Below are 21162 nucleotides of genomic sequence, written 5' to 3'. Positions count from 1 at the left end.
TCCCGGCTGGATATGGCCCCCAGCCGTCCGCCTTACACTGGACACTCTTATACCTCTCAAAAGACATCCAGCCATTATAACAGGTTTATAGTGTCATAGCCTTTTTCTCCTAAAATAAAGAAATAAAAAAATGTGCTATTAGTACTAAGTATATATTTTAAGACAGGCCAACTATGTACAATTAGACAATTTCTCTTAAGTCTCTTTAGAATCTAAAAGCGCTCCATACTTTACCAGTTCAGTGTTTGTCAGTATTGTAACGGCACTGACAAGTTACATCAGCCAAAGAAAAGTCACCCAAGTATGAGCAAGTATCACATCACCAGTGTCAGGGGTGCCTATATAAATGGCAAGTCTGGAAAGTCACCTCCTTTTCCAACTAATGCAGCAAAAGGTAAGCAGTCCTTTTAAGGACAGTGAGCCACCTCATAGAGCAATGTAAAGAGCAGAGAATCAATCCATTGTGATGCTCAGTGCCAATGTTACATTGGTGTTAGAGTGGGATGATAAGACATACAGTCCGATTTAGCACAGCACTGAGTACCTTGGAGACCTAAAATGGACCTCCTTGGCTCTTCAGAGGAGTTGCCAGAGAGTCTTGAGGCTCAGATCCATAATCTGGAGTGCTGTTTACAGCAGCAGTAGAGGGGGGAAGAGAGCTGAGGCAAAGTGTGGCAGATTTAGATGTCACTGACCCAAAGTGAGCTGTGAGAAGCAGGGTATTAAATATATGCAGGCAAATGATAAAGCAGATTATACAGACATTGTGAAGTGGCGGTGAAGGGAGAGTCTCAAAGCAGAGATCCAGACTTGAAATGTTATTTACAGTTCCAGTTCAGTGAAAGAAAACAGCTCAGGGACCAGTACATCTGCATCTCCATATGAAGAGGTTTGCTGGCTTGCTTACAACTGACCAGCGTTGAACACCTCTGCTGCACCGCATGACAGTGCAGCACTCAACATTCCAGCTATGCCATTTGACAACACAGAATTCATAATCCCTGCTGATATACCCTCATCACCAACTGCACGACTGAAGCAACAGAAAAGACCATGCTGTAGTTTCAATGGGTCTGAACACCTTTGCAAGGAGTTGCAAGTGGTTGCTGGGGACAGCGACTTCGATGTGAGGGCTATGCAATGTCACTGACATGTTACTTGAGCCTGGGATGAGTAACCCAAGTATGAGCTGCCATTACAACACCTAGAGTAAGAGCGCCTATATAAATGGATGGCATGATTTTCCAACTAGTGTAGCAAAAGATGAGCGGTCCTTTTAAGGATAGCAAGCCACTTTAAAGAGCCATGTAAAGAGCAGAGAATTTAGTGCTTAGCGCTGACACTACAATATATTTGTGTGTGATGGGGCTACAGGATGTTAGTGCTTAGCACAGTGTTGGAGCATAACCTTTACCATTAGACAATAACAAAATCTTTACATCTTGTAGGTATCTTGAGAGAGCTGACAGTGTTTGTGGATTATTTTCATTTGTTGTCCATACCCTGATGGTGTAGCCAGCTTCTACAGGTCTTCTGTATTCCTGCAGACTCAATTTTTTTTTTTCGAGATGCAAAACCTTAACAGTTGTGAGTGAACGATTACTCTTTATTGATGTAGTCGTGCACAGGTGGTCAGAGTGTAGATGAACGTCTGAGAAAATTCTGGAAAAATAAACTATACACAATACTGTACATACAGTGTATCATTATATATTGAACAACTTGAGTTTTCAAATGAATAAATAAAATATTCCTGGCATTGTGGTGCATAAACTGTACAAATGCACTATAGTGATAACTGGTTGGAGTGCTGCTGGTTTTGTTTTTTCCTTATTTTCAGTTTTTCCCCTCTTTTTTCTCTATATGTATCAACTTACCTTTGCGTGGAGAGGATCAGTGGTGTATTATGCAGGGCTGGGCTGCAGGGCTCACATCTTGCTTGGTGTGTGCGGGAATAATTCATATTTTACGTACTTGTCTCGGCAGAACGCACACTAATGTAGACATAATATCAGTTTATTAGGTGACCAGATTTTGATTTTCAAGGAAGAGGACTAAGGGGAGGTATATAATTGAAATTTGACAATTTCTTTTGTATAAGATCAATGTTTATTATTTTTTTTTGATGAAGCAATTCATCTTCTTAGTAAATGTTTTAAATACTTGCAGGGTTGCAATTTCTCTTCCATGGCAAAAAAGTAAAAACACAAAAATATAGACATAGTTTAATATAATGTTTATTTTTTGTAGAACAACAGTAATCTTAAGTTCAAGTTCAAGCATTTTGTTGTCATTGTGTAACACAACAAAATTACTTTTTGTGACAGCCCCAAGGTGCATTTAAAGAAAAGTCAAATAATTCCAAATATGTCGTATACAGTGCTGAGTGATCAAGTAACCAGAGCAAATTATTATTGCTCAAAGTACAGCAGCATAAATTGTTATTGCACCTGTTAATTAATAGTACATTCCGTATTATATACAGTATTGTATTACATTACTATATTGCACATTACCAATATAGCTTATTGCACATGTTCAATTAAAAATGATCTCAGACTGAGGAGATTCAGAGTTCATAAAGTTTATGGCAGATGGGAAAAAGCTATTTTTTGGTCTGTTTGTGCATACACAGATTGACCTAAAGCGTCTTCCTGACGGGAGGAGCACTAACAAAGAATTTCCAGGATGAGTTTTGTCCTTTAGAATGTTTTTGGCCCTTCTCACACAGCGAGTCTTATACGAGAGTTCGAGTGATGGCAGTTCAGTCCCAATAATGGCCTCTGCCGTTTTTACGACCCGCTGCAGGGCTTCTTTAGCAGCCTTGGTCCAGCTGTTGTACCAGACCATCATGCAATTAGTTAAGATGCTCTCTGTAGTGCATCTATAGAAGTTAACCAGCAGCTTCTGGGGAGGTCAGCTCTTCTTGGCTTCCTGAGAAAATAGAGGTGTTGTTGTGCTTTGCCTATTATAGCCAAGTTATTGTCAGCCCAGGACAGGTCCTCTGAGATGGTGACTCCTAGAAACTTAAAGCTGGAAACTTTCCACAGCATCTACATGGATTGTTATCGGACCGTGATTGGTCATTTTAGTGGTGCTAAAGTCCAGAATAACTTCTTTGGTCTTTTTAGTATTTAAGACCAGGTTGTTGGTGTTGCACCATGCTGTCAAATTCTGAACCTCTTCCCTATATGCAGCTTCATTGTTGTCTGTTACAAGCCCAATGACAGTCGTATCATCTGCAAATTTAACAATAATGTTTGATTGGTTGATGGATTGACAGTTATGGGTGAAGAATGCATAGAGAAGAGGACTTAGTACACATCCTTGCGGCACACCAGTGCTCAGGGTAAGGGTAGAAGATGTGTGTTTGCCCATCCTGACAGACTGGGGGTGGTTGGTGAGAAAATCCAGTAACCAGTTGCACATGGACGGAGCAAGTCCTAGTGCATAGAGTTTTTTGATCAGCTGGTTAGGTATGATGGTATTAAATGCAGAGCCATAGGTGTGGGGCTTTTCCAGGTGCGAGAGGGCAGCATGTAGAGCCACACAGATGGCGTCCTCAGTTGATCTGTTTGACAGGTAGGCCAACTGGTGTAGGTCTAGATCAGTGGAGGCTTTAATGTGGGTGATTACCAGTCTTTCAAAGCACTTTGCAATGACAGGGGTGAGAGCGACTGGTCGATACTCATTAAGACAGGTTATCCTCGTTTTTTTGGTGAACAGGTACAATGGTTGTGGATTTCAGGCACAAAGGGAGTACACCTGAGTAGAGAGAGAGGTTGAATATGTGTGTAAATACCTCCGCTAATTGGTCAGTGCAGGCCTGGAGCACACGTTCTTGCACATTATCAGGACCTGCTGCCTTCCTTGTATTGATGTTTTCGAGAGCCCGCCGCATATCATGTATGTGTACGACCAAAGGCTGTGAGTCTCCGGTCAGCTCGAAGTTCCTTTGCTAGAATGGCATTGTTATTGGCCAGTGTACATTGTACATCATTTTTCTTTTTGTAATCCGTGATTTATCGGATGCCTTACCACATCCGCTGTGAGTTTGAGTTACTGTCAAAGTCCTCCTCAATCCGTTGTTTGTGCATTAGTTTAGCAGATTTGATGCTCTTCTTAAGGTTACCTCTGGCAGCTCTATAGCCTGAGGTGTCTCCTAATTTAAAGGCTTTGCCCCTTTCCCTGAGCAGCTGTTTGACTTCACTGTTCATCCATGGTTTCTCATTTGGGTAGACCTTAATCCTTTTGTTGACAGTGACATTGTCCACACAGTAATTAATATATGACAGCACAGATGAAGCATATGTCTCTAAGTCTGTCTGATGAAAAAATATATTCCAGTCTGTTTGTTCAAAGCAGTTCTCGAGTTGGCAAATGGCAGCTTCAGGCCAAACTTTACCAGTTTTGCTAATTAGATTAGTACTGTTGATAAGGGCTTTGTGCGCTGGAACAAGAAATAAAGAGATGATCAGACTGGCCGAGGTATGGGCGTGGATTGACCTTTTAGACGTCTTTTATGTTTGTATAGACGTTGTCTAAGGTGTTTTCCCCTCTGGTTTTACAATGTACATGCTGATAAAATCTGGGGAATACATCCTTAAGATTCGCTTGATTAAAATCCCCAGCAATGATAAAAACTGCATCAGGGTGCAAGTTCTGTTGTTTACTGATAACGTCAAACAATTTTTCAAGGGCTGACTTAACGTTAGCCTGAGGAGGTATGTATACTGCCGTTACACTAACGACAGTATGTTCTCTTGGTAGGTAAAACGGTCGGCATCTTAGCATCAGATATTCCACATCTGAACAACAAAACTTGTTGATTGTAGTTAGATTAGTGCACCAAGCATTATTAGTATAGACACACAGTCCTCCACCTGTTTTCTTACCGGAATCGGGGGTTCGATCAGCTCGATGGAGCGTGCAACCTGCAAGTTCAACTGCTGTGTTCGGTATGTTGGGATCTAGCCACGTCTCCGAAAAAATCAAAAGGCAACAGTCCCTTGTTGTTGTATGTGTGGAAATATCCAGTTGGAGCTCGTCCATTTTATTTGTGAGTGATCTAGTATTCGCAAAAAGAACGCTAGGAAGAGGTGCTTTATGCGGAGCAGCCTTTAGCCTAGATAGTGATCCTGCTCGCTTTGCCTCTTTTTTGCTTCCTCTCCCTGCACCGTCTGCGTCGTCGTCTTCCAAGTGTAGGAGTCAATGTAACTCCCAGTGATCCGAGAATCTCCTGTGGTATTGCTTCTGTGTTATCTCTTGTATATATGTCTCTTCTGGTTCGTCCTACTTCCACTTCAATACCGGTCCCGCTCACACGCAGCCGACACGGCATTTCTCGATTCCTATTCGTCCTCTTCCATGTCATGCACTATACTGGCCTGCTGAGTGTAATACATCCAACAAGTACTCGAGGTGCTACCACAACGGTAAAGTAGCTTCACCACCTTTGCGGGAGCCACCTGCATCTTTACAACAGCTTCTTACACAGCAAACATCAGAAGATAAAAATTATCATGAACACATTCGAGAATACAACTGTTCTCTAGCATTTGCTTCCATGGGTGCACAGATAACTCAGCCTCCTGGCCATGGACCATACTATTTTAAAATACACAGACAAATTTATCACCAAATCTCTCCACTATACGCTAACACTTCTACCTCTCCAGGATATGGACAGTTGTATGTTTTTGACACAGCACAATCTACTGAAGTACGCTTACAAAATACAGCAAACTCAGCGAAAATGTGGTTCTCCAGCTAGATTCCATGCTCAGAACCATTAACCGCTTCGCTAAATCATACAAACAGATGCATGAAATTGCTCAGTCCAGTCCAACAGCATCTGTACGAATGGTTTTCAAGGAAAACCCTAGGCAGGATTTACGACGATACAATGCCCTGACATGTCACACCGATGTTGCAGCGATTTTCGTTGGAGAAGATGGCGAAACGCCTGCCGAAAGGGACATTAGCATCTATCCCATAGGCAACTCCTGTAAACAGATTTCCAAGCTTAATATGAATTGCGATCCTATGGTTTACCCACTTTTATTCCCTTACGGAAACATTGGCTGGCACAAAGATTTACACCATGTTCCCTATAAAAGAACCGCCAAGCGAATAAGGCTTACTCAATGCCAATTTTACGCGTACAGATTAGCAATGAGGAATACATTTAGCATTTTGCACCTCAGCAGCAAACTATTCCCACAGTACGTCATAGATGCGTATGTTAAAACAGAGGGCACGCGTCTCAACTATCTCAGATTACATCAACAAGATCTGAAACTATTAGAAGCACTACAAGCAAACGCTGAAAATAACAATGCACGTGTAGGCAAAATGACCATATTACCATCCATATTTCCAGGAAGTCCAAGATACATGCAACAAAACTATCAGGATGCCATGGCCATAGTACGTAAATTCGGAAAGCCTGATTTATTTATCATTTTCACATGTAATCCTGCTTGGCTGGAAATTATACATGCACACTGCGTCTTTCAAGAAGTATTTATTTCTTCTTGATTTCTGAATTCCTTTCTCACCGTTTTCCGTTCCTATTGTTACACCGCCATATGCTACGGCGGGCGTTGGCTAGTAATAATTATCTTTGCTATTAGAGCCGATCTGTAGAAGCTTTTGACAACTGTAGTGGATGCTCGCTTCCGTGTGTAAAACGATGAAAGTCAATATTAAGAACAATAATAGCAGAAAAGAGCACTTATTCGGGGAGCACAAAGCTGCAGCGTCTGTGCGCGCCGCCATTGTCTCATAAATAAAAATAACACCTGAAATAAAAATGAAGCCAGCTACAGTTAGGTCCATAAATATTTGGACAGAGACAACTTTTTTCTAATTTTGGTTCTGTGCATTACCAAAATGAATTTTAAATGAAACGTCTCAGATGCAGTTGAAGAGCAGACTTTCAGCTTTAATTCAGTGGGGTGAACAAAACGATTGCATAAAAATGTAAGGCAACTAAAGCATTTTTTGAACACAATCCCTTTATTTCAGGAGCTCAAAAGTAATTGGACAATTGACTCAAAGGCTATTTCATGGGCAGGTGTGGGCAAGTCCGTCGTTATGTCATTATCAATTAAGCAGATAAAAGGCCTGGAGTTGATTTGAGGTGTGGTGCTTGCATGTGGAAGATGTTGCTGTGAACAGACAACATGCGGTCAAAGGAGCTCTCCATGCAGGTGAAAGAAGCCATCCTTAAGTTGCGAAAACAGAAAAAACCCATCCAAGAAATTGCTACAATATTATGAGTGGCAAAATCTACAGTTTGGTACATCCTGAGAAAGAAAGCAAGCACTGGTGAACTCAGCAACGCAAAAAGACCTGGACATCCACGGAAGACAACAATGGTGGATGATCGCAGAATCACTTCCATGGTGAAGAGAAACCCCTTCACAACAGCCAACCAAGTGAACAACACTCTCCAGGGGGTAGGCGTATCGATATCCAAGTCTACCATAAAGAGAAGACTGCATGAAAGTAAATACAGAGGGTACACTGCAAGGTGCAAGCCACTCATAAGCCTCAAGAATAGAAAGGCTAGATTGGACTTTACTAAAGAACATCTAAAAAAGCCAGCACAGTTCTGGAAAAACGTTCTTTGGACAGATGAAACCAAGATCAACCTCTACCAGAATGATGGCAAGAAAAAAGTATGGAGAAGGCGTGGAACAGCTCATTATCCAAAGCATAGCACATCATCTGTAAAACACGGTGGAGGCAGTGTGATGGCTTGGGCGTGCATGGCTGCCAGTGGCACTGGGACACTAGTGTTTACTGATGATGTGACACAGGACAGAAGCAGCCGAATGAATTCTGAGGTGTTCAGAGACATACTGTCTGCTCAAATCCAGCTAAATACAGTCAAATTGATTGGGCGGCGTTTCATGATACAGATGGACAATGACCCAAAACATACAGCCAAAGCAACCCAGGAGTTTATTAAAGCAAAGAAGTGGAAAATTCTTGAATGGCCAAGTCAGTCCCCTGATCTTAACCCAATTGAGCAGGCATTTCACTTGTTGAAGACTAAACTTCAGACAGAAAGGCCCACAAACACACAGCAACTGAAAGCCGCTGCAGTAAAGGCCTGGCAGAGTATTAAAAAGGAGGAAATCCAGCATCTGGTGATGTCCATGAGTTCAAGACTTCAGGCTGTCATTGCCAGCAAAGGGTTTTCAACCAAGTATTAGAAATGAACATTTTATTTCCAGTTATTTAATTTGTCCAATTACTTTTGAGCCCCTGAAATGAAGGGATTGTGTTCAAAAAATGCTTTAGTTGCCTCACATTTTTATGCAATCGTTTTGTTCACCCCATTGAATTAAAGCTGAAAGTCTGCACTTCAACTGCATCTGAGTTGTGTCATTTAAAATTCATTGTGGTAATGTACAGAACCAAAATTAGAAAAAAGTTGTCTCTGTCCAAATATTTATGGACCTAATTGTATATATATAATAACTTAGGAGAAGTCTTGGCTGGTCTTAAAACTGACCATGTCTAATTGGAACTTTTTGAAACATAATGAAACAAAAATCAACTCAACCCTTCTTTTCTTTGTCACATACAAATTGTAGCATATAGCAAACATCTACTCATTGGACCACTGTCGGAAGACCATGGTCATTGTGGGTTACAAAAAAAAAAACAAACACTGGCCCAATGTGGGGGTCAACTACAAGGAGCCCCCTGGGAAAGTTCCATTAGTGGCCCAAAATGGGTTAATCGCTGGCAGTCCAAGTTTGGTAAGTCCCTCATTGGACCAGTGATGATTTGGTATTGCTGGCCGATGTCAACACTACCTGATAGTGTCCCACTTTAAAATGTTGTCACAGACTGTGTAACACAGTGAATTAGTATTTTCTGTGTTTTTTTTTATTTTGATTGTGGAAGTATAAAGAACAAGTTGAATGACTTCAAAAGATATTGATTATATATTGGCATCAATTGCACAGTTTTGTATGTATTATTAGTAATGATAAAAAAACAAATAAACACTAAAGAAATGGTAGAATTTTTCAAGATGTAATAAAACTGTAGAAAATAACAACCCTAACAGAAATGGCATAAAACACAAAAATGCCACCACTGACTAATTGTGTGGCTTTGAGCAAGTCACATTACTAAATTGTGCAATTTATGTGATTCTTTAGATAAATGCAAAAGCTAACCAAAATAAACCTAGAACAGTGTGTGCATTCTTTAAATAAACCTCTTTAATAACAATAATTGTTTTTTTTTTTTTAGCCAAATTGATCAATAAAGTGTCTCAGCAGCTTGGACACCCCACACGGTCATTGATTGGTTGGCTGGTAAAAGGATTTCTAGTGAAAAAGAATTGGATCGTAGAGGTAAAAGCAGCAAATCTGGCACAGATCCAGCCCAATAACACAGTCCTGGAAGTTGGATTTGGACCCGGTTTGGGGCTCCAGGAAGCTCTCCGTTACCTAACTGACTCTACTGGTATGCTGTATGGACTTGACTACTCTGAATACATGCACAAAACGGCCAGTAGGCGACTCCAGAAGCAGATAACTTCTGGAAAAGTACAGCTTATACTGGGCAGCGTGGAGGACATCCCACTACCGGACTCCAGTGTAGACAGAGTGTTTCACTGCAATTGTTACTACTTCTGGCCAGACCTCAAGAAGGGTTCTGCAGAACTTCTCAGAGTGATGAAACCAGGTTTGCTCTTTTTACTTTTGTTATCAATGATCAAGTGTCTCTGCCACGCAGTTGCTTTTATCTTTCATTCATTTTATCTAAGTTAGCTTATTCCAGTTCAATGCTGGAAAGAGCCAAAGCCATTGTATTGGAAATGCATTGGTCCCAGTTGGGTACAGGGGCTGCAGTGCCTACATTAGTCTTGAGTGAAATGGACAAGCTTTTACTTCTTTTTTTTTTTTCTACTTTTTTATTTCATTTTTTTTCACTCTGTGAATTGTTCTTTGCATAGGAACCTGGCTGTTTTGACTTGAACAGTCCTCAATATGTGGACAAAACAGACATCTTTAATGTAGAGTACACTCCCTACCAGGATAACACAGATTGAGAAAGCCTGAACTTATCCTCTTTGAATGTATGCAGTGGGATTCCTTTAACAATCAGAAACCCATTAGTATTTCATAAATCTGTTATCATCTAGGGAGGCATGGTGGCGCAGTGGTAGGGCTGCTGCCTCGCAGTTAGGAGACCAGGGTTTGCTTCCCGGGTCCTCCCTGCGTGGTGTTTGCATGTTCTCCCCGTGTCTGCGTGGGTTTCTTCCGGGCGCTCTGGTTTCCTCCCACAGTTCAAAGACATGCAGGTTAGGTGGATTGGCGATTCTAAATTGGCCCTAGTGTGTGCTTGGTGTGTGGGTGTGTTTGTGTGTGTCCTGCGGTGGATTGGCACCCTGCCCGGGATTGGTTCCTGCCTTGTGCCCTGTGTTGGCTGGGATTGGCTCCAGCAGACCCCCGTGACCCTGTGTTTGGATTCAGCGGGTTGGAAAATGGATGAATGAATGTTATCATCTATTCATGGTTATTTAAGGAGACTGTTATGGGTCTAAATAAAAGTTTTTTTCTGGAACCTTCTTGTGGATGGTTCTTTAACAAACCAAAAATAGTTCACCTATGGCATCACTCTGAAGAATCACTTTGCCAGCTTTTGTTTTTAAAGAGTGTGGTGTGCATGTGGAGAGTGCACGGTTTCTGTGTGTATGCTAAGGTTTTTTTTTTTTCTCTGGGTTTTCTGGTTTTGCTGCTACCCTTCAAAAAGTATACTGTAGATGTTAGGAAAACCGGCTCGGAGTTAGTGTGGAGTGTGTGCATCAGTGGTCCATAGGCTGGCTCCCAATTCAGGACTGTTTCTTACCTTGCATCCAGTGTTGTCAGGATCTGCTCCACTCCTCAGTTACCTTGAATTTCAAATATTATATGAGTAGAGTGCATACATGTGTAGCATGAAAGAATTAATCAAAAAATACATGTGGCTAAATTCTCGTGGTATGTGTTTTCACATGCGTTTTGACATTTTTCTGTTATAGTTAATTCTACATTTTTTCTTATCTAATTACATACTGTAATTGGATAAATAAGGTGGTTGAAAAGGTATTACCTAGAGCATGCCCTGGCAGTTGTATATTTTTATGTTGGGGAACGTCATCTGGCACAGACAGTGTTTGAAAATGAGAATCATGCACTACTGCCCCAGAGCTGTAGAATTCAATTTCAGGCTTGAATATTGTCAGTTCTAATTATTTGTTGTTCTCCAAGTGCTGAATCTTCCTCACTCATCACAAAGGTACACATTAGTATAAATATGAGTGGGTGTACCCTGGCATCTCATTCTGGGTCAATTCCTGTCTTGCACCTATGGAAAATAAAAATTTATGTATTAGCATAAATAGACATAAAAGTAATTAACAGCTTCTATAAGCATTAAATAGAGTGTAAATTAGATATGTCAAGCAAACAGTTAAATAAATGCATTAGTCACATTTCATTTTTAGTTAAGCTCAAAGCGAAATCACCAATACTGGGTAACTTGGAAAGTTAGAGCAGGAAGAGAATGACGTACAGAAACTACCCAAGGACAAAGAAGGGGGAATAAGGAGAACACCTGTTGTTTCAAGGCCAGGAAGCAAGGAATGATACTAATGACGAAAACCAGAAAATATTGGTAGCCAGCGAGTAGCCAGCTGGAGTAGTGAGTCAGAATAGACAGCAAAGGCATTGTTTCAAACGAGGTCAAGATGATAAGAAATGATTATATAAACTGTGATATTTGGCCTGTTCAGGGCTAAGCTTAGTTTGGCCTAATTGGGTTGAGTCCGTGTGATTGTTTATTGCAATAAATCTAATTATTCTGTTTGCCTATCTTTCGACTCCTTTAGCCTTCATTTAAAGTGAGAATCTTCAGCATATTTTTCGCTTCCACACACCTATTCCAGTCAAGATTCATCTAACTGTTATATTATACTGGGAGAAACTGGTTCACAATATGGAGAAATTTATTAAACATAAATGTTTTACATTTATTGTGAATTTCCCCTTGGAGATTAATAAAGTACCCATCTATCTATCTATCTATCTATCTATGCACTGATGTGACAAATGGGTTCTGCCCACATGCTCGGGGTAAGTGGCAAATCTGTCACTGTATTCTAGCAGGAAGAGTAAAGTATTCATGCTGGTACAGTGACTCGGATATAAGATCCCTCATAAATCTGCCACAACTGTCCATGGAAACTTAGGGTATGCCTGTTTTACTAGTGACTTAATCTTACCCCCCAATGGGACACAATTCAGTCAAATCTGCACTCCAGTTCAGTTGACATGGCTCCCAAATGCATTAATTCTTTAGGAGGCAGGTCTTTCAGCACCATACTACCAGCTTTCTTGGTTAACCATCTGTTAGCAGAGTCATTAACCTGAACGCAAACCATTAAATGCACTCATCTTCAGCTTTTCTCTTCAAGGTAAAGGTAGGCCATAGTATACCAGGTTTCCCAGCATCACATAATTTCTTTATGATTCCCCCACTGGTAGCAAAACCACAAAGCACAGGTTTCCAGTATTCTTGGTGTGCAGCTCTAGTGGAAGGCAAGCTGACTACAAAAAGTTTCTTTCAACAAGCTCTACGTTGATTTTAGACAATTGGAACTGGGCCCATACCCCTGACCTCCGCTTGTACTAGATGTTTGTCTCCAGTGGTCTGTCCATACCACCTCCCACTCCATGACAATAATGACACACTTCAGCTTAGGTAAACCTGAATCTGGAGTCTTGATTTCAACCAAACAAGACAATAACTTTATGTATTTGCTAAACTTTCTGTTTAGGGTTCAGAAAACTCCTGCCAAACTTATCAATTCACTGTAATAAATGTCCTGACCACTGAATCTTGCCCAGACTCCCTCATTTATCCTCTACTTCACTCTGACTCAGCCCATTTTCTGTTTTCTTCCCAAGGGTTCTCCAAAGAGTGCTTGCTTCAATTGCATGTCTCACGGCTATCCATCTTGTCCCTGGACCCTCTTACACATCTCAGTCAGCCAACCAGCCGCTACACTAAGTCTGCAGTGTTTATACATTTTCCTCAAAAAAAAAAAAAAAAACATGGATATGGTGTCTTGATTTCAAATAAACAACACAATAACAATACACCACAGGAAAATGCCTGCCAGCCTAAAAAATGTAATTGTTGAGTCACGCACTCCTTCACGCCCAGAGACCTGCAGAAGAGACCGCTACTTCCCCACGCTGACTCCCACTTATCGTCTGCTTTGCTCTGGTTCTTCATTGTCTTACTGAAGGTTCTCCAAAGAGCGCGTGCTTTGCTTCCTTGTCTCATGGGTGTTAATCTTGCCCCTTGTGGAAAGACAGTCCACGGGCACAGACAGACAGACACCAAATGTTCAGAAACACACACATTTATTACGATTTTCATAAACACCACCCAACACGATGCTTTCGTCAGCCCAAACTCAGTCCCTTCTTTCCTTCACTCTTTGTATCCTGCCGCCTTTACACCTCTCCTCCCAAGCTTTGTCTTCCTACTCCCGACTCCAGCCCCCGACTGGAGGAAGGCGGCCTCTTTTGTAATCACCCAGATGTGCTCCAGGTGCTCTCTGACGATCTTCCGGCGGCACTTCCTGGTGTGGCGGAAGTGCCCATGAGTACGCGGAAGCACTCTGTGTGTCCCTGGAAGTGCTGACATCCAGGGCTCACAATCCTCAGGGCATCCCCTGTAGTGGCCACAGGCCCCAACAGGGCTGAGCTTCCACGCTCTGTTCCCGTGGCCCCCATACAGACTAGGACAGCTGCTCTCTCGTGGCCCAGGGGAAGTATAGTCCCTCTCCCGGCCCTTCCAGGCGTACCGGCTGGATATGGCCCCCAGCCGTCCGCCTTACACTGGACCCTCCTATACCTCTCAAAAGACATTCAGCCATTATAACAGGTTTATAGTGTCATAGCCTTTTGCAATGCAAAGGCATTGTTTCAAACGAGGTCAAGATGATTAGAAATGATTATATAAACTGTGATTTTTGGCCTGTTCGGGGCTAAGCTTAGTTTGGCCTAATTGGGCTGAGTCCGTGTTATTGTTTATTGCAATAAATCTAATTATTCTGTTTGCCTATCCTTCGACTCCTTTAGCCTTCATTTAAAGTGAGAATCTTCAGCGTATTTTTCGCTTCCACACACCTATTCCAGTCAAGATTCATCTAACTTTTATATGATACTGGGAGAAATTGGTTCACAATATGGAGAAATTTATTAAACATAAATGTTTTACATTTATTGTGAATTTCCCCTTGGAGATTAATAAAGTACCCATCTATCTATCTATCTATCTATCTATCTATCTATCTATCTATCTATCTATCTATCTATCTATCTATCTATCTATCTATCTATCTATCTATCTATCTATACTGTATATTTGACATTTTTTTTTTCTTCCATTTACTAACAGAAGCACTGATGGTTACCACTCTCAGACTGAATACTGTCAAAACAGGGGTCTCATTTGGGCTCCTAAGAGGTAAGGTGTGGCAGCCTGAACTCTACATGGAGGCCCTGCAGGCCACTGGATTCAAAGATGTGCACATGAAAGAAATGGAAGACCTAGGCATCAAGTTTAATGCCATTTTTGCTACAGCATCCAAATAAGACTCCAAGATGAGTACGGCAGCAGAGTCTCACTTGAAGTTTAAAATATCTACTTAAGGATTTGTTTTACTTCGTTGTTTAAAAGCAGACTTTGTGTGCAAATGCAAGCTTTATAATAGAGTCCTGGGGAGACTGGGTTTGAGTCTTAACTTAGTCACTTTCATTGTCTACGAGTGGGTTCTGTAATTGGTGGGTGAAAAAAATCAAATCAATATAAGTTCAAAAACTGGGAGCTGAGGTGAAACTTATAATAACTTATATTTACTAAATGACTAAGCAGATCAGGTATAGAGCAACTACTGGGGCGCTTCATTGCATCAGATATCGAATACGTCACATCTGGTCTTGGAGAATTGGTTAAGGATCATTTGTTGAGATTCTGGATCCTTTTGATAAATCAGTTCGAGCCTTCCAAAATCTTCAACTGGATTAAGTAGATTTGATAATACTGCGGTGGGTTGGCACCCTGCCCAGGATTGGTTCCTGCCTTCTGCCCTGTGTTGGCTGGGATTGGCTCCAGCGGACCCCCGTGACCCTGTGTTCGGATTCAGAGGGTTGGAAAATGGATGGATGGATGGATTTGATAATAGGCGTAAGGATGGATTTATTAGAGGATATACTTAATATAAGAAAGGTGATTTTTGTTGAATGTATTTATATAAATGAAACTGGTTAAATTTAAAGTGATAAAGAGCTATGCAATTAAACCTGGAGAGTGATGCTGAAATTTAATTTTTTTAATGTGCTTTTTAATTATGACAAGCCATAAAGCTATTATATCCATCCATCCATTATCCAACCCGCTGAATCCGAACACAGGGTCACGGGGGTCTGCTGGAGCCAATCCCAGCCAACAAGGCAGGAAACAATCCTGGGCAGGGTGCCAACCCACCGCAGGACACACACAAACACACCCAGCACACACTAGGGCCAATTTAGAATCGCCAATCCACCTAACCTGCATGTCTTTGGACTGTTGGAGGAAACCGGAGCACCCGGAGGAAACCCACGCAGACACAGGGAGAACATGCAAACTCCACGCAGGGTGGACCCGGGAAGCAAACCCGGGTCTCCTAACTGTGAGGCAGCAGCGCTACCACTGCGCCACCGTGCCGCCCCAATAAAAATATATATTCCTATTTGTCTACATATTGATTTTTCTTCTAACATGCTCCAGCATGTTTTCCTGACCTTTATTCTGACAGCAAGGTCATCTTTTATTAATTTGTTTCAATTGATTAACTTTCTGCACAAGTTGTAGACTTGTTTCTGCCCTTACATTCTCTGATTCTGTCTGCAAAATGTCCTAAACTCCCAATAAATAAAAATACTCCATAAAATTAGGGAATCAATGCTTTTGACATTTAATAGTTAAGCATACATGCAGTCATATTTAAGTGTCCATGGTGGCTTCCTTCTCTTTTAATCCCTGCCTTCAGTAACTATCCACCCAGTGTTTTCTTGACATTGAACATCTTTTGTTTGTTTGGATCTATTTTGCTTTTACATTTTTTTTCTTTTTTAATTTTTAATTTTAAGTATTCTTTCACTTGTCTCTGTGTTTTTGGACTTTGCTAGGTTGATTGGATTTTGATTACTGAATCATTGATTCGATTTATATCTATCTATCTCTATATTATATATATACATTATATATATATATATATATTTATATATATATATATATATATATATATATATATATATATATATATATATATATATATATATATATATATATATATATATATATAATAATAAAAGGCAAAGCCCTCACTGACTGACTGACTCACTCACTGACTCACTCATCACTAATTCTCCAACTTCCCGTGTAGGTGGAAGGCTGAAATTTGGCAGGCTCATTCCTTACAGCTTACTTACAAAAGTTAGGCAGGTTTCATTCGAAATTCAAAGCGTAATGGTCATAACTGGAACATATTTTTTGTCCATACACTGTAATGGAGGAGGTGGAGTCACGTATCACGTCATCACGCCTCCTACGTAATCACGTGAACTAAAAACAAGGAAGACATTTACAGCACGAGTCACACGCGGGAACGAAGGTAAATTACGTTAATTTTTGACTGTCTTTTAATACTGTGTGAGCATACATATTAACACATGTGCAATTAAACGTGTGCATTTACGGGGTGATTTCTCAGGCTTAAAAGCTCACCTTTTATCAAATGCGGGAAGAAAGGTAACTGACGTTGTTCACTGTCTTTTAATACTGTGTAACCATACATATTAACACATGTCCAATTAAACGTGTGCATTTACGGGGTGATTTCTCAGGCTTAAAAGCTCGCCTTTTACTAAAAAGGTAAATGCAAAACTATTTTCAATCAGTTTATTGAAACGCTCCCGTTAAGGATTGCAATAACATATTCGCGAGATAAAAGAACGAAGTAGGGGGAAATGGAGGAACAGCCGCAAACAGCGAAGAGCAAAAAATTAATTAAACAATTGAGAACGGAGCGAGTTAAGCATACAAGCATGTTCATAAGGGAAACAAAGCACGGTGTAAAACGTAAGTTTAAATTAAGTTAATAGAAACGCTCCCGCTGCGGATTGCAATAACATATTCGCGAGATAAAAGTTTAATGAGAAGACACGAGGTATAAACGAAGCACACGCCGTGGCGCAACGTTAGGGGCAACAGTTTCAACCATTCTATGATCTGCTTCTCGCAACTGAAAGACGGCACATGGCGGATGTTAGCCGACTTGCTGACCGCAACGTTAGGGGCTTCAACTATGGCGCTGACGCCATATCTCAGTGCCAACACTTTGCAGACTGTACTTAAAAGACACGCCCTCCTCACTGGACAGTTAAAAACACCAATCAAACTAACGATGACATCAAGTATTACCCAATCAAAACTAGGAAAGGAGGCATCTTCATAAAATGCGTGTGGGATGATTTGCATGAGACGCTGCTTTAAAAAAAAAATGATAAAAAAAATACGGGATAAATCCCGTCCAGTATTGATTCAAAACGGGACGCGCAATTTCATTCTCAAACGCGGCACGATTCCGTATTTTAAAGGACGGGTGGCAACCCTACAGTGCCAGGTAACCACCCATACAATCAGATTGTGATTCAGACTAGGAATGCAATGAATGTAATTACCCCGATCTACATACAAGGCGAAAGTCTTGCAACATTCAAAGATGATGGTTTGGGATAATTAGTACTTATTAAGTACAACATTGAACATAAAAGAGCTTATGAAGCCTTGAACCGAAAAAAGCAAGATCTCAGAGATCGTAAAAAAAAAAAGGAGGTAATGTCGTTTTACTCGCTGTAGATTTTACTCAAACATTACCAGTTATTCCACGAGGGAGACCAGCAGATGAACTCAACGCGTGTTTAAAATCCATGCTTCTCCCACGGTCGGTTATATGTCGCGTGTTCTCGGGTAGGTACACCAAAAAATGTATACATTTAAGCATGTAATGGGCAGAGAAAAAATGAGGTATACCCGAAGGCACTGCAGTAGTACTCAATGTAACTTTACTTCTTAAATGTTAATGTTTTACTGTTTAATAATTTATACGCTTCTTATATATTGTTCAAATTCTTTTATGAAAATACCAGTGACAGCGCAATGCACGATAACATGGAGTGAATACACCATACGCATCTGCCCACGGCCGCCCTGGTGTGCGCAGATAGGAGTTGATTCTAAAATAAAATAAACATAAAAAGAGTAATACAATCATCACCCATAAAGCGGATAGCAGACGTGACGTATTATATGTGTACCACATTTCAAGTCAATACGTGAAACGGTTTGCAAGCTACATGTGATTTAAAATCCTGGACAGACCAACGAAAAGCCACGGTAGCAAATTATTGAAGAAGATTTTACTGTTTAATAATTTATATTTATATGAAATGTGCTTCTTATATATTACTTCATATTCTCATATGATAATGATGTTAATGTTGTTTATATTGATTTCTATGTTATTGTAAGTGCATCTATGTGTGTATATGTATGTATGTATGTGTATATATATATATATATATATATATATATATATATATATATATATATATATATATATATATATATATATATATATATAAAATATATATATAAAAAATATATGTGTATATGTATATATAATATATCTGTATATGTGTGTATATGTGTGTGTATATGTGTATATGTATATATATATGACAGCAACACTCATAACAATGACAACACAATTACATTGACAATCATGTTACGTTATTTTTAAAATGTTTCCTTTACTTTTTCATAACCTCTTTAACACACTACTTCTCCGCTGCGAAGCGCGGGTATTTTGCTAGTATATATATATATATATATATATACAGTGCATCCGGAAAGTATTCACAGCGCATCACTTTTTCCACATTTTGTTATGTTACAGCCTTATTCCAAAATGGATTAAATTCATTTTTTTCCTCAGAATTCTACACACAACACCCCATAATGACAATGTGAAAAAAGTTTACTTGAGGTTTTTGCAAATTTATTAAAAATAAAAAACTGAGAAATCCCATGTACATAAGTATTCACAGCCTTTGCTCAATACTTTGTCGATGCACCTTTGGCAGCAATTACAGCGTCAAGTCTTGTTGAATATGATGCCACAAGCTTGGCACACCTATCCTTGCCCAGTTTCACGCATTCCTCTTTGCAGCACCTCTCAAGCTCCATCAGGTTGGATGGGAAGCGTCGGTGCACAGCCATTTTAAGATCTCTCCAGAGATGTTCAATCGGATTCAAGTCTGGGCTCTGGCTGGGACACTCATGGACATTCACAGAGTTGTCCTGAAGCCACTCCTTTGATATCATGGCTGTGTGCTTAGGGTCGTTGTCCTGCTGAAAGATGAACCGTCGCCCCAGTCTGAGGTCAAGAGCGCTCTGGAGCAGGTTTTCATCCAGGATGTCTCTGTACATTGCTGCAGTCATCTTTCCCTTTATACTGACTAGTCTCCCAGTCCCTGCCGCTGAAAAACATCCCCACAGCATGATCCTGCCACCACCATGCTTCACTGTAGGGATGGTGCCAGGTTTCCTCCAAACGTGACGCATGGCATTCACACCAAAGAGTTCAATCTTTGTCTCATCAGACCAGAGAATTTTCTTTCTCATGGTCTGAGAGTCCTTCAGGTGCCTTTTGGCAAACTCCAGGCGGGCTGCCATGTGCCTTTTACTAAGGAGTGGCTTCCATCTGGCCACTCTACCATACAGGCCTGATTGGTGGATTGCTGCAGAGATGGTTGTCCTTCTGGAAGGTTCTCCTCTCTCCACAGAGGACCTCTGGAGTTCTGACAGAGTGACCATCAGGTTCTTGGTCACCTCCCTGACTAAGGCCTTTCTCCACTGAGTCCTGGTGGTTTTGAACTTCTTCCACTTACGGATGATGGAGACCACTGTGCTCATTAGGTCCTTCAAAGCAGCAGAAATTTTTCTGTAACCTTCCCCAGATTTGTGCTTCGAGACAATCCTTTCTCGGAGGTCTATAGACAATTCCTGTGACTTCATGCTTGGTTTGTGCTCTGACATGAACTGTCAACTGTGGGACCTTATATAGACAGGTGTGTGCCTTTCCAAATCATGTCCAATCAACTGAATTTACCACAGGTGGACTCCAATTAAGCTGCAGAAACATCTCAAGGATGATCAGGGGAAACAGGATGCACCTGAGCTCAATTTTGAGCTTCATGGCAAAGGCTGTGAATACTTATGTACATGTGCTTTCTCAATTTTTTTATTTTTAATACATTTTCAAAAATCTCAAGTAAACTTTATTCACGCTGTCATTATGGGGTGTTGTGTGTAGAATTCTGAGGAAAAAATGAATTTAATCCGTTTTGGAATAAGGCTGTAACATAACAAAACGTGGAAAAAGTGATGCACTGTGAATACTTTCCAGATGCACTGTATATATATATATATATATATATATATATATATATATATATATATGTATATATATATATATTATATATACATATACAGTACATATACACAATTCTAAGCCTAAAAGTGTAATGATTTTATGTGATGTATATGTCACTTTAAATCAGGCTTACTTTAAAACCTACATACATACTGTATGTTTGGTATCATTCTTTTCAGAATTTATCGAACTTTAATGTGATCTTGTTAGATTTTCAGATTCATATTCCATTTTTAAATTATAAGCTAAAAAATATCAAGAACTTGCATCCCGCGAGACAAGACTTTGTGCCAAGAGATTTAACCACGCCTGAGGCCAGAAATAAAAGACAAAGAGTAGGACAGCTGCTGTACACGCTTTTAAATATTCGAAGTGCAGTGCAAGATGCAGATCACATGGCACAGCAGCAGCAGGAAGTCAGCAGCTGATCGAGCAAAGAGGAGGTAAAAAAAAAAAAAAAACTTGTTTTCCCATTGTATCACCGTTTAAGAGGGGGTTTCAGAGGAGCGACTGCATCACCTTGGGGTGCG

At 40.4% G+C, this 21162-nt stretch overlaps 1 protein-coding gene across 1 annotated transcript; it reads left to right on the top strand.

The window, feature by feature from the left end:
• The first annotated feature begins 303 nt into the window (after positions 1-303).
• Positions 304-14691, top strand: LOC114647676 (uncharacterized methyltransferase YdaC-like). Its single transcript, XM_051924317.1, has 3 exons — positions 304-394; positions 9280-9717; positions 14488-14691. The coding sequence occupies exons 1-3, from the start codon at positions 304-306 to the stop codon at positions 14682-14684; spliced, it is 726 nt and encodes a 241-aa protein (XP_051780277.1). The 3' UTR covers positions 14685-14691.
• The last annotated feature ends 6471 nt before the right edge of the window (positions 14692-21162 follow it).

The sequence above is a fragment of the Erpetoichthys calabaricus genome, chromosome 3 (assembly GCF_900747795.2).
Source record: "Erpetoichthys calabaricus chromosome 3, fErpCal1.3, whole genome shotgun sequence".
In the NCBI taxonomy this organism is placed as follows: domain Eukaryota; kingdom Metazoa; phylum Chordata; class Cladistia; order Polypteriformes; family Polypteridae; genus Erpetoichthys; species Erpetoichthys calabaricus.
Note: the sequence above shows the minus strand (reverse complement) of the source record. Positions and strands in the feature narration are given on the sequence as shown.

Excerpts from the sequence above, each read along its gene's own strand:
- LOC114647676 (XM_051924317.1), top strand. The coding sequence starts at position 304 with ATGAGCAAGTATCACATCACCAGTGTCAGGGGTGCCTATATAAATGGC. Across the intron at positions 395-9,279 it reads TCCAACTAATGCAGCAAAAG|CCAAATTGATCAATAAAGTG; the intron begins GTAAGCAGTCCT and ends TTTTTTTTTTAG. Across the intron at positions 9,718-14,487 it reads TCTCAGAGTGATGAAACCAG|AAGCACTGATGGTTACCACT; the intron begins GTTTGCTCTTTT and ends ATTTACTAACAG.